The sequence below is a fragment of the Hevea brasiliensis genome, chromosome 15 (assembly GCF_030052815.1).
Source record: "Hevea brasiliensis isolate MT/VB/25A 57/8 chromosome 15, ASM3005281v1, whole genome shotgun sequence".
Taxonomy (NCBI): domain Eukaryota; kingdom Viridiplantae; phylum Streptophyta; class Magnoliopsida; order Malpighiales; family Euphorbiaceae; genus Hevea; species Hevea brasiliensis.
This window is the reverse complement of record NC_079507.1, coordinates 74,152,006-74,169,049: the sequence shown is the minus strand read 5'-3', so window position 1 is coordinate 74,169,049 and position 17,044 is coordinate 74,152,006. Positions and strand designations below refer to the sequence as shown.

The following is a 17,044-nucleotide window of genomic DNA, read 5'->3' as shown; positions in this document are numbered from 1 at the left end:
CATCATATGCCGAAATTATAGATTTATTTTTTTTTTATAGAAAAATTATTAATTAATTAATTTTAATTTAATAATATTTCAGTTATCTATGAATTCATTATAATGAGAATCAAATAAATAAATAAAAAAAAAGAAAATTATCAAATTCAGACAATGAGGACTATGTACGAGATATTTGGGAGAAGCTATAAATTGAAATTTAGTATTAATTCAAATCAACAATCGCATAAAGCTTGCTTAATTGTCTATTAAGATGCAACACAGATGTATTATTACCATAATCATTATTTAGAGCACTCAACCAACCTCGTATAGATAAATCAAGAGCAAGCATAACGTACGAGAATACGACGCTGAATGGGGCTTCTACAAGAAGGGCAATCCTTCATCCCTTGTTTCTCATGGAGCTCATTACATGTTGTGCAAACTACTTGATGGGCACATGGGAGGAAAACTACCGACATCTCCTCTGAAAGGCACATCACACATTCTCTCTCCCGTTTCACACCTCCTATGTTGGAGTACTCTTGAAAATCAGCATCCATTACTGAGTAATCAGGAGTCAAGAACTCCTTCTGTACAGTACTATACTTCACATCTGTGACTCTGTTAACATAGCTTTCATTGATGCCCATCCGTAGTGCTGCAACTTTCAATGAGTCCGTCTGGGAGATTTCTTTTTCAAGCTTCCGAATATTATCTTTGTACTTCTGCAAATTTGTTTCAGCTTTCAATTTAATTGTATCCTCCTCAGATTTAGCTGAAGCCTCTATTTGTTCTCTTTCTTTTCTTATTGAACCAGCCTGCAAAATTAGTTCTTCCTTCATCTTCACTTCTTGTTGCCATCTAGCCTGTAAAATGATAAAGCTATAACTACTAGAGACATGGAATTGGATGTGAGATGTTCATCCTATTGATAGTTTGCTTCTGGTGTGAGGCAGTCTGGCCAAAAATAAAAGAACAATACCCAAAACATTTATGATGAAAAAAGGTAAAGAAATGGTGCAAACAGATCAGAATAAGGTAAACACAAACATACATACATCTATCAACTGACTTGAAGGTAAAGACTTAAGCACAAGGCGTATCTGATCAGCCTTTTCCTTCAATTTTTTAAATTTTATTTTGGAAGCACCTAGCAAAATTAGAAAAAACAAATAAAGTGTGCAATAAACTAAAGAAAAACTCAGATGAACAAAATTTTGATTAAAAAAAAACAGAAACATAATTGTCATGCCAAAGAAAAACACATGAACGTCTGACCAAATATGATCCTATGTAATCTACACTCATCTACATTTACATCACCTCTATACCGGTACATTCCAATGCTGGCAATGTAATGTGCCGCTTTCCCTTAGCAGCAGAGGCACAAATTCTATGTTATATGCATGCATAATTACCTCCACATGTGTGCTTACCATATCAATTCGTACTTAGCAGAAGTTGTGTATATTGTATGCACGTGCCCATGGCAAAGTAACTGCATGTAATACAGAGGATATGGAAAATGATAATGAAGTTTAATTTAATGTCAAAAACTTCTACACCAGGAGTCAGACTATTTGGATGATGTCTGTCGTTATATCCAAAATAATTATGTTCCTGAATAACCAGCTAAAATATGCAACACAGAAAAGTTACAATGCACAACCAGTTCAGTAGTAATCAGAAACCTGTTAATGCCCACCACATCCATTGATTGGCCCAATCCACTCATGTTATGTATGCCAAGTTTAAAAATCAAGCAACTGGTTCAAACATTTCCTGCACATGTAACCTCTGAAGAATGATGGTGCAAAAGGAAATTGGAATTGAATGTTCAGAAGCATACCTCATGTTGTTCCTGTAGTTGTTTAGCCAGCTCTAGATCCTGTAATAGTTGTGTGACCTTGCGTTTTTCAGCTGCAAGTTCTTCCTGTAAAATAGTTTTCTGCTTCTCCCATGATTGAAACTTCATCTGCGTCTTCTTCTCCCTCTTTGATACTTCTTGACAACTTGCAGCTGACTCTGCTGCACGCAATTTTGCAGCTTCCATCTCTTGCCTCAGCATACCATTCTCCACCTCAAGCCTCCGGACAGCAGAATTAGCTCTCTCTACTTGCCCAATAGCCTTGCCCAATGCATTTTCCATCTCTGTGAGCTTCTTCATGGTGTTCTCTTCCAAAGTTTGTTTCTCTTTCTTGAGCCGTTCAACTTCCTCCTTCTCCTGTCTAAGTGACTTAAGTTCAGCCTTATCCTTAGTTAGCCTTCGAGCAGCCTGCATAACTTTCTGGTTTGCCCACTCTGTCCATTCTTGGAGCTGATTTTGCAATTCCTGGACCCTAGGAGCCAGCTCCATAATCATCTCATCTTTCTTGTCCCTTGAAACCCTCTGTGCGAGTGATTTATCATATGGCATACCAGTAAAACTGCAATTAGATGCCTCGGCATTACAATTTGCAGAGATTGGAGTCAAGTTGCTTTTTGAAGGCAATGAAAGTGATAGCTCAGTATCAGAAGCTGCCAATGCAGGTGGAGTATTGAGTGTAGGTAATGCAGGTGGGGTGTTAACCAAGGATAGTGTAGACGGGGCATTGGTCTCTGACAAAGAAGAAATCATGGTAGAAGTTCCTAGACTAGATGATGCTGGGGGAGAGCATCCAGAATTGATTGAAAGATTCTGGCTTCCATTTTCTTGAGACACATCAACTCCCATTACCTTACTCAATCTTAAAGAAGCATTATTCATTTTTAAAGCAGAATCTGAAACAGATTTTAGTTTCTTATCCAAAATCAAACTACTCAATTTCCCTGTTCTTGATGCTTTAGGCCCATATGTCCGGTAGCCCTTGTCCAAATGAAGTGACTTCTGCCGTAGCATGCATTCCCTCTTGGTGCTATTGGCATGAACCTTTCTACTGACTATAAACTTTTCTTCCAGTGCAGGAGGTTGAGATGTTCCTGCAATGTGGAAAGATTTATCTGCAGGATCAAATGTAGAATTCAATCCATCTTTGTCTGAGACTAGTCCGTTAAGAACACCAGAGTTTTTTGTTTTGGTCATGTTTGGAACTCCTGTCATGTTGTTGGTTGCCTCAGATTGATAACTAGGAGAACAAGGAACAGAAGGTTCCAATTTACAGGGATTTGGAAGATTTAATTCAGAACATTTGGCTTCCGTTTTCATCTGGGATTGTGTAGAAATAGTTGAAGTCCCATTTGAAGCCCCATCAGCAGCAAAACCACTAAAGAGTTCACCATCGATTGCACAAGCATGAGAGACATTCATGTCACAAATCAACAAGCACCACATTGCATCCCCAGTGCTAAAGAAAGGCCTAACTTCTCGAAGTACACAAACCAATTCTGCCAATATGTACTTCTCCAGCTGCTGTAAATCCTCAAAAAAGTGCTCCCTTGATGGATCAATCTCCTGACCATTCCTAAGAAATGCTAAAGTATTATCCACAATATTAGACACTGTGTCTTTACACCCGTAACAAAGACCAGACCTCAAAACAGCCTTTGTAGCAACTTCTTCAGTATAACCGCAAGCAACAATCTTTTTAATGGCACTCTTAAGGATTGCATCCAAATTGCTTAACACAAGTTCTTCTAGCTGGGATTCTGTAAGATCACTCCAATCAGCTTCATGGGATTCTTCTGATTCTAATTCCTCTCTAGACTGGCTTGTTCCAACCTCCAATGATCCTACCCCACTAGACAATCCAAGGTCAAGTTTCAACCCATCAGAGTGGCCTTGGTTAATGCCGCACAGGTCACATACACTGGATTGCCCATGAACCGGGATAGCTTCGAATTTCTCAGCAGAGAATTCATAACCAGAAAATCCATTCTGAGGTGAAGGCATAACCTTGCTGGGGTCGCCCAAAGGTGGATCAGCCCGGAATTTTCTCTTATTTCTGCTTCCTTTTTCCTGGACCGGATGCAATGGTGACACTTGACTGCAACAGCTACCACCAGTGGCTTTAGCAACCATCGATGCCATTTTTTTAGCTGCATAAATTTGAAATATTTCAATTCAATTGTCAAACTCATTGATCATCCATATGCCAATCCTCGATATAACACTAATTAAATGCATCAAAATGAAAAAAACATAAAGATAAACTTTGCAATTCAACATCAAACCTAGCTCAATAGATCATCTACTTATAAATGAAACAATATATATTTATATCAAACCATCAAAACACAGAAATTCATCTTTGCGTTAAATGGCGATAAGAAAAAAGAAAAATTACCTTTTTATCTTCCTATCAACCTTAACGAATCAAAAATCAAATTTCTGCATCAAAAATCGCAAATCAGTCAATAAAACAAGTACCCAGATACGAAAAACTAATAACAAGTGCATTAAAACATACCCAGTTCAAACAACAGGACATTTCTACATCGACTATATCAATTTCTAAAATCAGGAATCATTCCATAGAACAAAACAGCTCAAAAAAATATCCCATAAATGAGACAATACTGTGATTATAATATCGAAGATCCACGAAACAAGTACGAGAATTTGAGATGTATAATCATAATCAACGATAGAGACGTACCGGATTTCTCAGGTTACTGTTGGAGCAAAATCAAAGGCACGCGAGACGAATCTCAGAACATTGAAGGAAAAAAGAATACAAAAATATATATATGGCTCGTTTTGGTATATTTTTTTAATTTTCCTTTTTGATTTAGTAGCGAACGCCTGTCCTCTCCTCTCCCCTCCTCCCCTCTCCTCACCCTCACTCTCTCTACAAAATAAATATGGCCTTTATGAATTTTTATAATTTGTTGTTTTTATTACATCTAGCCGAACTAAGTAATCATGGTTAGACATACCAATGTTACATATGTATATATATATATATATTATGTTTATGTGTTGCATAGGTTTATATTATTAATAATTTATTTTTTATATATAAAAAAAAATTATTAATAAAGATATTTTTATATATTTTATATAATATTTTAATCATAAAAATTTAAATATTATAAAATAAACCATAATAATAATAATTAAATTATAATTAAATATTAATAATTTTATTACATCACATATGATGATTTTTTTTATATTGAATTTATATATTTATACTATAAATATATCATGAAATTTTATATGTAAATATTATTTGTCTTTACAAAATATTATATTTATAATTAATATTTTTAAATTTTTAAAAATAATTATTGTTCGTAGATTTAAAAAATGAGCATAATCACATGACTCTTATATTATTCATTTTATTTTTTAAAATTTTCTTTTGTTGCTACAAAAGAAAATAAGATAATGTATTAGGCAACTTTTTTGAATACTAAGAACTAATTCTTCTTTTCTAAGATTACACGACTCTACTCAAACCACTTTTACTCTAATTTTATTTTTAATTTTAAAAATACTTTTATTTATTAGGAATCAAATAAAATAAAATAAACTATGAATATGAATATGTATTAAATTATATAGTATAAAGCATACTCACTTTTGTGCAATAGGGAAAAGAGAGATAGCGATATAATTGCTCAAACAAGATCTTAATTTTTGAAATTAAAAATCATAAAGTTAATCCAAAATTTCAAACTCACGTAAAAATAATTAAATATTTTAAAATTTTAAAGGAAAGAAAAAAAAGTTAAGCATTTTAATTACTTTTATATGAAAATAATTAAATATTTTGAGAGTTTAAAAGGAGCAGGCAAAAATATACAAATATTGAATTATAATTATGGAATTATAATGAAGGGATATTAAAACTAAAATGAAAATGATGGAGTAATTTGAGGAGTTTTAAGTAATAAATAAATCTATTATAATTAAAATTCACTTATTTTTTTAATTAAAACTTAAAAATTATTAGTAGTAGTGAGAAAATTGCTACTACAGATATTACAATATTTGTATATCAAAAACTAAAATGGAACGTAGAAGTAATTTGAGGAATTACCAAGTAATAAATAAATTAATTTCAATTAAAAATCACTTATTTTTTAAATTAAAAGTTACTAAATAGGGGTGAGAAAATTATTTTTATTTTTTAATTTTTATAAAAATTAAAAGATATATTTAAAATTTAGAGAAACTCTTAAGTAAGAAATAGAAAATTACATATGTTTTTTATTTTTATATATTTATATAGATAGATATAGATATAAATAGATTTTAATTAAAAATTATTTATTTCCCTTAATTAAAAGTTGGTAAATGAGATTTAAAAAATTGCTCTTATTCTTTATTTTTCTAATAAAAATTGAAAAATATATTTAAAATTTAGAGAAACTATTAAGAAAAGAGAAAATGGCATTTGTCCTTTTTATATATATATATATATATATATATATATATATATATATATATATATATATATATAATTAATTTAAGCAGGAGTTTCAAACAATTGAAATTAATTGTATAAAAAATATTTGTTAATGCTTTAATTATTCATCATTATTATTTTCTAAGTTCAATCTCAAAATAAGTATTTTACTCTTATAGATATTTTCTTAATACCAATTAAATCACTGTTTAATTTTTTTTTTTAATTCTCATAAATAATATTACTTCTTTTGTTTGTGTATATATATATATGTTTCACTTTGTTTGTCTTTTTTTGAGAATTAATAAAATACTAATTATTGAATTAAATTCTTATAAAATTATTAAATTATTGTTTTCAAATATGGTATAATGTATCAATGTAATTATAAATTCGAATTTATAACTTTACATTTTGAAAATAAATCTATTAAATTTCAATTTTTATCATATTAAATATTAATTATGAACAAAGAATTAAATCGATATAAAACTACATCATTAAAATTGATTTTTTTAAAAAAATAAATTTTAATGCGAGAAAGATGATTAAAAACTCTCCCTATACCGCTGTTGATTGGTTCAATGGCCCAATCAATTGCATTTGCATGACAACAACAGTAGCCGGTGCTTCAGATCGACGCAGATGATGATGACGAGAACGTCAAGCAGCTCAGAGAATGCTCCTCTCCCTACCTTTCCCTACAGTTGCTTCACTAAGCAATTACTACTTTCTAACTTACAAAAAGAAAATCGAAGAAACTCCAAAGCCCAACACCTCCAAATGACGTCTCATATGAACCAACCGCCTTTTTGGATCTTGTAGGATTGTCTTCTTAACAATAATAGGAAATGGAAATCTTGCCAGAAGGGTATGCTATTCTGCTTTTTTGTTTCATCTGTTTTGAGGTGGCCCCGGCCTAAGCCTTTGCATTGCTTATTTAAGATTAACTGTAGGTGTGGGGCCTCATGCCACTTTTTATGCAATTTTTGGTGTTGAATGATTTTCCAATTTTCCATTCCTGGGCTGAGTGCTGCTTCTTTTTTTTTTTTTTTAAGTCTGGTGATTCTTGTATTATATGTTGTTGCTTGTCAAGTTGTTGACATGTGGCGTTTGTTAAAATGCTCAACAGAAATTCAACCCTCGAAGGAGTGCAATGAGAAGAAGGAATGATAAAGGGAAATGAAGACGTTGCGTACCTCACAGGTCATTTGGCTTCATTGGCGGCGTTTTTTTTTTAAACCTTTTGGATTCATTAGAACATTTAAAATCTGATCTTTTGTTATTGTTTTTGCTGGACAAACAGTCACCTTAAATGCATGAGAGCTACTGTGTTCGCGTGAAACTATCCTTAACTTGAGCTAATGCTGGTCTGCGTTCGCGTGAAACTGTCCTCGAGCTTGAGCTAATGCTGGTGAGATTGAGCTTTGGTATGAGAGCTCAAATATACATTATTCTAGTTCAATGATAGTGTCAATCTTTCAGATGTAGTAAATAGTTTAGTCTTGGTTCATGTGATCATTACAGACTAAAATTTAACTAGAAATCATAGAGGCTCTTTAATGCTGCAGGGATTCACTCATCAAATCTTCATCAACTCTGATATATAAACACAAATAATCTGCAAAGCAATAAATTACCAAATAAGAAGGGAAAAACACAGATCATAGGGGATTATTTCACACTGGAAAATTGGTAATTTATGCTATAGCATTATAACTAATATAAGTAGCAACAACCTGCATTAACATTTTAAAGAAAAAAGATGTCTTAGAAAATAAACTTGATCATTACTATAGCCATAAACTGATATGGTGGTCTTTCTCCTTTGAAAACAATTTAAAAAAAAAAAAAAAGAAAAACAAAAGTAGCATCAGCACTGAGTCGGTGAAATGTCTTGGTCTATAATAATATACATTGAATACAGCTTCTGCAACTATGAATTTAACAAGGAAGAGAAAATGAGATTGGATAATATTACAAACACGAATTCACCATGGAAGAGAAAAACAGACATCCACACATCTTTTATAACATTTTTATCAGAATTTTTGGATATTATTATTCATCACTTTACTTGCCAAGCGACTGCTCATAGCAGGTGGTAGCTACTTAAATAACTAGTAGGAACAATGTTTTTTTTTTTTTTTTTTTTTTCTTGCATGATGACTACCTTATTATCTTCACATAGAGAATTAATTTCCTGGAACAAACTTGATTGAGATGCTGTTGACACAGTGACGTTCATCTGTAGGAGTCTTGAACCCTTCACCTTTGAAAACATGACCCAAGTGCCCCCCACAAGCTGCACATGTGATCTCAGTTCTCCTCCCATCTGGGTCTGGCTGAAATATATCCATTGTTTCTATTTTCATTAAATCCAACCAAAGATGCCTACAAGTGGTAAAGACATTAAAGTTTCAACTAAATGAAAGAAAAAGAGCAAAACTCACAGAGCAATTTATGGCTCCAGGAAGACCTTCATAGAAAGCAGGCCAACCACAACCAGAGTCAAATTTGGTAACTGATTTGTAAAGTGGCGTCCCACAAGCAGCACAATTGTAAACTCCTTCACCAAAGCACTTATCATATTCTCCAGTGAATTTCATCCTGTATGTCATGTCATCAACACAGGCACAATGAGAGATACAGGATCACATTAAATTACACATCTTGAAGGTCAGAGACAGGCTGCCAATCATTGAAATCTACAACTCATTACTAGCGTATATTCAAGAAGAATAATCAAAATAAATATCAAACGATGAAAGGAGCCAGTCATTACAATAGCAGGCAATGATAGAAGCAAATTGTTAAATTCCTTCAAATTTTAATTTGTTCTATTGAACACATAACATTTGGAATCGCATGATGAATATTTTTCATCATACAATCGTTTGATCATTCCAAGTATTTCTAGCGAACACCTAAATAGTGGTGTTATGCACCGCGAAAACGCATAAACTATAAAGAAATAAAATAAATACACAAAATATCAATATTTACATGATTCACCCTTTACTATAATCACAGGCATCCATGGGCTCCATTATCCACTACAATCAAATAATAAATTATCATTACAGGCTCAAAACTATAGTAACTCAAAAGAACTTCTATACAGTACTTCTATTAATAATGTTAGTACTCAGTCCTAATTTACATAATATAGGAAATATAACTCTATCTTATTCAAAAATTTTCCTCTCACTCAAATTAGGAAAATATCTTCCAAATAAACTAAGATTTTCTGTCATAAATCCGACAATTTTCACATTGACACAAAATCCATCAACCATTGCATACCTCAAATTTTTTAGTGTTATCAAATCGGCAAATTTTCCTACTTGAGCTTGAATTTTTTAAATCTTCTATTCTTCGATCTTCATTTTGGATATAATTTGCTTCTTTTTTCAAAAAAAATCTATGCATCATCAATTTTCTTGATTTTGCATCAACTCTCCACCATTATCATTGTTGCATGTGTGACTTTTTACATGTCTCAACAGCTTTACCTTCAACCAAACTCACCAAAATTATCCCCATACCCAATTGTTGTGCACTGCCAAAGCCTATAAACTAAAAAGAAATAAAATAAACACACAAAACACCAATATTTACATGGTTACTTTCTCCACATAGAACTACATCTACGGGTATGCGATCATCCGCTACAATCAAATGCTAAATCATTACAAACTCAAAATTATATTACCCATATTAGTTTAATCCTCTCAGTCTCCTCTAGATATAACCTAATATAGTTACTACTTTAATTAGTACACCATCCATAAAAGTGTCTTCAACTACAATGGACAATAATCCATTTCTCTTGCATTATATCCTTTCTCCACATTAAGCCAAAGCCCTTTTTTACTATATTCGACAACCCCCACACCATAAGCTAAAAGCCAATATCTTCGATAGGCAAAGTCACCGTCTATGTGTAAAGCCAAATTAATCTCTACACGTTAGTCCTCACTCCTAATCTAATCAGAAATCCTAATTTAGAAATAATATTAAAATAAGAGTTATAAAGGTCCCACCCAAATTGGGAAAATTTTTTCGAATTAACTAAGATTTTTGGTCATAAATGAAAATCCTTGTTCAGAAATTAATTCCTTCATTATTTAAGCAAAAAGGTGAATATTTGATAGAATAGAGACATTCCAAAACATTTCTGGAAAACAAAAAATTTAACTAAACAAATGAGTTGTAAGATCCACAAAAGAAATGAAACGATTCATCAAAACGGCGGTCACTTCCATTGTTGTACAGAAAGTATAATTATTTTCACATGCCAATTGAATTGAAGTAGTGATACCACAAGAATCCCAGCAACACCCCCAAAAAATCAACAATCTCTACGCCTAAAAGTAGCTCGATGTTATCACATCGACAAACTCAGTTTCATAACTAAGATAGAATCGCAACTCCAATCATCCAAAGAGCCAGTAATTCGACTGAAATAGAAAAGTCGAAATAAATCAAACATTACGGACTAATTGTTCTAATATCAAATAATAATATAATTGAGGATAGAGCAAATTTTGGAATTTACTCAGTTCCTTTCTCCCGGAGAATATGAAATTGCTCGGGAGAGAGAATAGCCCGCCACTCTTCCTCCGTCTTTTGAATCGAAGCTGGTGCAGCCATCGCCAATTATCTACCTTTCTCTTCCCTCCAAAGAGACTGACTCGATCACTCGACTGCCGCTCAGAGTTATATTCTTTCTTTCTTTCTTTTTTTATTTTATAATATTCGCACCCTTGCATAGACCCGATATTCGTGGAATGTATGAAGACGGAATACAGGGCATATGCAGATGTTCACGAACAGTAGTACACCCGGTACAACAATTTCTCTTTGAAGAGTGGGGATAGGTAACGGTGGCCCAGGTCTGATTTCGAATAGAAATTGAATCAGAATTGGTTTGATCAATTTTAAATTGAATGGAAATTATTTTTCTATGATTTTGTTCAAGTTTATATTTATTAGAAATTGTGAATCGATTGTTTTAAATCGAATTAAATCGATGGTTCTGAATCAAAATAAATTAATAATTTAAATATAAAAAAATTTAATAAATATCTCATCTCACTTGTAACAACTCAAAATTTTAAAAATAATAAAAATAAATTAATTAATTAAATTAAATATTAAATTTAAAATTTTTTTCAGAAATGTCCAAATTCATTCCCAGAAATTGAATTAAAAAAAAATCAGAAAATTTTCGGAGCACAACCCCCCCCCCCCAATTTCACCTCCCTCACTCACTTTCTCTCACCTCTCCCTACCTCTTCCCCTCTTTTTCCGACAAACCACCACTGCCGGCGACGCCCACCAACACGGCACAACTTCAGCGACCCTCTAGCAGCGGCTAGAACCACCAGAAACGGCGGTAAGAGAGCGAGAAGAGAGAGAAACTCGCGCACAGTGGGCAATAGCTTTCCGGCGCGATTGCGACTTCATCTGACATCCGATCGAGGCGATTCAGGTGGCATTGGAAAGCTTGTTCTAAGAGTTTTCTTTTGATACCTATTTGGCAACATTTGGTGGTCGGATGAGTGAGATAGGGAGGAGAGAAGTTTCGGGTTTTTCAAGCTTTTTCATCAGATCTACGACGATCCGACCGTTGGATCGACAATCCGAGACCACCTATGGACTGAGTAAGAGGAGAGGAACATGATGGTATGATCAGATCCACCAAATGTCGCCGGTGACCGGCGGTCGGCCACCGTGCGTGGTAGTTCCGGTGGTGGCTCCGGTTGGCTTTGGAGATTATTCAACTTCCAGAGGCTTCCTCATAAATTTTTAAAATTTTTGAGACACAGATAAACTTCAAGTAAAATTATTTTCATTATTTCTCTGTCTGTGAAGCATAAATATAATGTTTCTTAAACAGGAAAAATTGGAGAAAAATTCTAAGAAAAATATATGATGAAAGTAAAATTATTTGGAGATATTCTATGGTGTTTGTTGAATTTTTGAGTGATTGTAGAATATTTTTGAAAAATATAGATGGATTTTAGTTAGATTTTTAACATATGGGCATATAAGATTATTTGAAATTATGATATTTAAATTTTATATGATTGGTTAAAGCTTGAGGATGGAGGTTTAAATATGTAAATATTGAATTGGGTTGAATTAAGAATATGTTAGCTGTTGGAACTTATGAAATTGAGTAATATTTTTGAGTAAAATATTCATAGGTGATTAGAAAATTACAATTTATTTTGCAATTGCCTTATAATACTATTAAGGACCGCGGGGCAAAATTTTAGAATTTTTAGAGCTTGTTTGAGTAAATTTTTACAAAATGTCAATCATAGGGACTAAAACGTAATTTTTAAGTTTTTGAGTATTGCTTGATTTGGAGGGTCCAGGAGGGGCCATATAATGATGATGAGATATGAGTTGAATTTAGAAGTGTTATTTGAGCCTTTTTGCAAGTTGGGTAAGTCATAGGTATAGGGGAAACTCTGCCGAATTTCGGTATGAATTATGTTGTCTGTTGCCTCTTTAGAGTTTTATTTTAACTTAGTACTAATAAATTTATAATATAATTATCAGGTGATTGAGATCAGCTATTCTCCTCCATCCAGCAGCCACAATAGTCCTCGGTGTACTATGACTAAAATATTAATTTTAATTGTAATTTCGATATTATTATATATTCAAGCATGCCCATGCATCACTTATAAATATGTATTTATATAGTTAAACACTAGGCATGTTTTATGTTGCATTCATAATTGTTAAAGTGCCATGGATGTTGTTGTGATAATTTGAAGCAGTGTGCATGAGTTGGCGTGCGTGTGGTATGGTGTTGGCTATGGACAGGATGGGTAGACACGGTTTGAGATCTTCTCTTGGACCCAGTCCTTCGGGGTAAACACGGCTTGAGTTCTTCGCTGGGACTCCGATTTGGTTTATTAAATGAAAGTCTGGATTGAGTTCTTCGCTGGCACAGGTTGGATTAAGAAGGTTGTATAGGGGATCAGCTCCCATATATGTATTGTTTGACCTTATCGGGTGTGTGAGTGGTCCAAATTGCCTTTTTAATGTGATTTATATGAAATTTGTGACAATGTTGCATTTCACTCCACAGGGTGCATTAGCTTTAGATAGCTATAGAGATTATGGTTAAAATTAATATTTTACTCTCTAAGTTGAACGCTCACTCCTGTTCACCTATTTTTTCAGGCTACAGGAGGAGACTTTTTTTAGAATAACCTGTTCCTTTCCTCGCAGGTTATGGAGAAAATTACTTAACGGTATTATTATTGTCTAAATTGTAATTTAGAACTCCACATGTACTAATAGTAGCATTAATCCTATCAGAGATTGCATGAATTTAAGTTTTTGTATTAATAAATGAAAAATTTTTTATGAGTTTTAAATAGTTTATAAATGATGTAACAGGGTTGAGCTGGGCTTCCCTAATTTTAGTTTCTGATAATTACTGGACTAAGTTGGCCCGAAATAAAATTATAACAGTTTAATTTTAATTATTTTATATGCATATTGGGCCTAAATTATGGGCCTAGTCATGGGTTGAGGAATAGTTAGGCTTACTACGGGCCTCGGGGGCTTTAGGCTGGCTCAGGTCCTAGTGCCGGTCCGGCCCATAGGTTGGGTCGTGACAAACTTGGTATCAGAGCTTAGGCTCTAGATTCATGGGAAATAATATACTTGGGAGTGTAAAAGGAGTCTTGTTAGGATGTTACATGCGGAGTATAGGATTCTGTTTTGTCTTTTTCTGTAATTCTTTGTTTCTAGATTATGCGTTATACCTCGAGAAATATAAAAGTGCCACAGTTAGTGTCTCGATTTTTGTGGAGTACATAGAAAGGTGAAACAGAGTTAGCAGACATGTTGAGGTCTGTCATGAGGATACGTACTCCAAGAAACGCTGTGTTTCTGTCTTTATGGGTTTAAATGGTGTGCCCATTTCGTGCAAGGCACGAGTACATAAAAGTGAGTCTTGAAAGTACAGTTGCCCTAGATAAGGATAAGGATACCACTACTCGCAGTCGTCAGTGGATGACCCAGTCAGAGTAAGTTTATGATAATAGTAGATTCAAGAGAGATAAGAGATTAGGAGACCTAGTCTGTTAGGACGTATCGTAGTAACTATACAATGTTCTCGATGTCTGCTCTATAAGCTGCAGATTACAGTACCGACATGAGATTATTGTGTAGAGCTACGTGCATCCCCGTAGTGCTCCATAATGAGGGTGTTTGCGGATGGCCTCTGTTTTGATACAGTTATGCCAGAATAGAGTTTTATATCTGCAGAGGAGTTGGGAACTCTTGGTTAGGGGTCTAAAGCTAGAATATCGAAAGATCACAGTTCGGTCATAACTAGAGTCAGTGACTTAGTTACCTTAGCATGAGCTAGAGTTACATCAAGAGTTGCCATCAGACCAGAGGTTGCGGATTAGTTGCAAAGTAAAGGTGACATCTATAGAATGAGACCATCTGGTCTTCAGTATGGAATTTTGGATGGTTTTTTTTCTATACGATAAACGTTTTGCTTAGAGCTTAGTGAGAATAGTATACCTTGTGTGTATCAGCAAAGTGTAAAGTACAACCTTACTACTTATAGAAGGTCAAAACTATGAATTGATGATTTGCAGAGCTATGATATGATAAGAGAGTCATTAATTTGACATGGTTTTGGCAAGGTGGTAAATGTAGTACCTTTGTTGCAGTAAGTTAGGGTATAGTCCTATCTTTTCAGAAAGGATCGAAGGTTATTAATAATAATGATGACTTATGGAATAGTGTCCCAGATGGGACTGTAGAGTGTGGTAGAGAGTAATTGGCTCGGGTATCCTGGAGAGGATACAAGTTCCATTATAGGAATCATATATAATCAGATCATGATGGATGTAAATCATTTGAATTGGATGACGGGTTTAGGTGCCCGGAATCTTAAGTTTTGGCTAATTGAGTAAACATGAAAAAAAAAATAAAAAAAAATAAATATATATATATATAATAATATTATTATTATTAATAAAAAAATAAATAAAATTACTGCAGAATCAGTTCTCGAGGTAGTAAGGGTATTATGTAAGCTAAAGGATAAAAATAGAAGTCATACGATAAAGGTATGACTACAATTTCCTGAGTTCCTTTCTAACTTCGTATTATTCAAAACAATAGTATAATATAATCATAATAGTGTTAAGAGTAATAAATTAGCGAAGATAAATCACAGAAGGCCAATAGATAGAGAAAGTGCAGAATGAAAGTTTGGACAAATTGATTGCAGATGCAATATAATCTAAATGCCAATGGAAGTACTAGCTAGAGTGGTCAAAGGACCAAATCTGAGTAGCACAGATATGTGATAATGCGATAGAGACTCTGAAAGATATAGTTAGCAAGTACAACTATCATGTTAGGAAGAAGAATGGAACCAGGGATAGAATAGTCAAGTTCTATTTTTGGGTAAAACAAAGGAAATAAATGAAAGGAAAAGCTGAATGGCGTATAATAAAAGGAACAAAGTTAAGATATAGGGTAGGCTAAGTGTTATTCTTGGCAAGGTGAATGACAAGGATGGAGAACCTGAAATGGGACCATATTAGTGAGAATAGTGATGGAGGTATGGAATCTAGTAATTTAATACTTAAAGCATGATGTAGTTAAGGTAGTACCAGGGGCAAAAAAATATAGTGCTTGGAGTTGTATGATTGGATCATACTCTATCTATTCCCTATTCCTAAAGTGAAGTGGATAGCAATGGAGCAAGATTCTTTTAACTTGTTAACAGTATAAAGAAGATTAGGCAAAGAAAAAGAAGTTAGTAAGTAGTAAGTTGAATAAAAGTCAATCTAAGGGATCAAATAGGTATGATGAGAGGAAAAGAATGATAGATAATGACACAGAGGCTTTAGGTTAGACTTTTGAGATAGTGAAAAGGTGGTTAGAGGTTCATTATGAATGTCAGGCAAACATTTTTAGTGTGACCAACAGAATCACTTTGCAGTGAAGCAATAACGACAGAACAACAGTAGGGGTAGAACGAAAAGTGACAAGTATGGGTGGTAATAAATCACTAAAAAGTTCAAGGATCAAATTAATGACCATAGATAAGGGTGGAATTAGTGCTGGAAGAATCTATTAGTGAGAGAAATCTTTCAAGATTCAACAAAAGTTAAGGGCACAATATAAACGATGATAGATATGAATCATAGGTCGAGTATAAGTAAAGTTAACAAATTGTAAAATATTATGTCAGGAAGGACAATGGTATGGTAAAGGGTTCATGCAGATGATACCTTATAGGTATAGCACAATTGTGCTAGGAGATGATGAAATTTGAAGAGAAAGACCAAGAAACATAGGTTAAATGTTGTTATATGGACAATCGGGCGTAGTTGAATATAAGAGGATATATTTTTCTTTCTTTTCAAGTTTAGCTTGTGCTTTTAGTTCTAGAAGGTTATATAAGGAACAGAGACTGAGTCAAGGAGACCTAGTTATTTGAGAGTTTGGCAGGCACCAATTCATACACAATTTCCTGATATGAGAATGACAGTAAGTGCATACCTAGTGTTAAGTACGAAAGGACGATCAGAGTAATGAGAGGAGTTAAATTGAGTTAGCTACTAAGGCTTGCAACTGTTTTAAACTATGAGCTGGAGGGAATACTAATTGTGGATGAGTTTTAATAGATGAAATTGTTGCTAATGGGAAAATTTGAGGCT

At 33.5% G+C, this 17,044-nt stretch overlaps 2 protein-coding genes and 1 long non-coding RNA gene across 4 annotated transcripts; 1 reads left to right on the top strand and 2 right to left on the bottom strand.

The window, feature by feature from the left end:
• Window positions 1-174: 174 nt before the first annotated feature.
• On the bottom strand, window positions 175-4,778 carry LOC110670904 (putative E3 ubiquitin-protein ligase RF298). Its single transcript, XM_021833202.2, has 4 exons — window positions 4,560-4,778; window positions 4,248-4,291; window positions 1,835-3,999; window positions 175-851 (listed from the first exon to the last, which is right to left on the bottom strand). The coding sequence occupies exons 3-4, from the start codon at window positions 3,989-3,991 to the stop codon at window positions 321-323; spliced, it is 2,688 nt and encodes an 895-aa protein (XP_021688894.2). The 5' UTR covers window positions 3,992-3,999; window positions 4,248-4,291; window positions 4,560-4,778; the 3' UTR covers window positions 175-320.
• A 2,239-nt stretch (window positions 4,779-7,017) lies between these two features.
• LOC110670903 (uncharacterized) lies at window positions 7,018-7,662 on the top strand. Of its 2 annotated transcripts, XR_009144198.1 has the most exons (3): window positions 7,018-7,188; window positions 7,450-7,523; window positions 7,624-7,662. It is a non-coding gene; the product is annotated as an uncharacterized LOC110670903 (long non-coding RNA). The 2 variants fall into 2 exon arrangements; XR_009144197.1 differs by having other exon boundaries at window positions 7,450-7,662.
• Window positions 7,663-8,316: 654 nt separating this feature from the next.
• LOC110670901 (peptide methionine sulfoxide reductase B5) lies at window positions 8,317-11,159 on the bottom strand. Its single transcript, XM_021833200.2, has 3 exons — window positions 10,879-11,159; window positions 8,771-8,927; window positions 8,317-8,662 (listed from the first exon to the last, which is right to left on the bottom strand). The coding sequence occupies exons 1-3, from the start codon at window positions 10,971-10,973 to the stop codon at window positions 8,513-8,515; spliced, it is 402 nt and encodes a 133-aa protein (XP_021688892.2). The 5' UTR covers window positions 10,974-11,159; the 3' UTR covers window positions 8,317-8,512.
• Window positions 11,160-17,044: the final 5,885 nt, after the last annotated feature.

Bases quoted from the DNA above. Each gene is read 5' to 3' on its own strand.
- LOC110670904 (XM_021833202.2), bottom strand. From the start codon at position 3,991: ATGGCATCGATGGTTGCTAAAGCCACTGGTGGTAGCTGTTGCAGTCAA. The intron at 852-1,834 runs GTATGCTTCTGA...ATCATTTTACAG, and splicing joins AACTACAGGAACAACATGAG to GCTAGATGGCAACAAGAAGT.
- LOC110670901 (XM_021833200.2), bottom strand. From the start codon at position 10,973: ATGGCTGCACCAGCTTCGATTCAAAAGACGGAGGAAGAGTGGCGGGCT. The intron at 8,928-10,878 runs GTAAATTCCAAA...CATGACATACAG, and splicing joins CTCCGGGAGAAAGGAACTGA to GATGAAATTCACTGGAGAAT. The intron at 8,663-8,770 runs GTGAGTTTTGCT...GATATATTTCAG, and splicing joins CTGGAGCCATAAATTGCTCT to CCAGACCCAGATGGGAGGAG.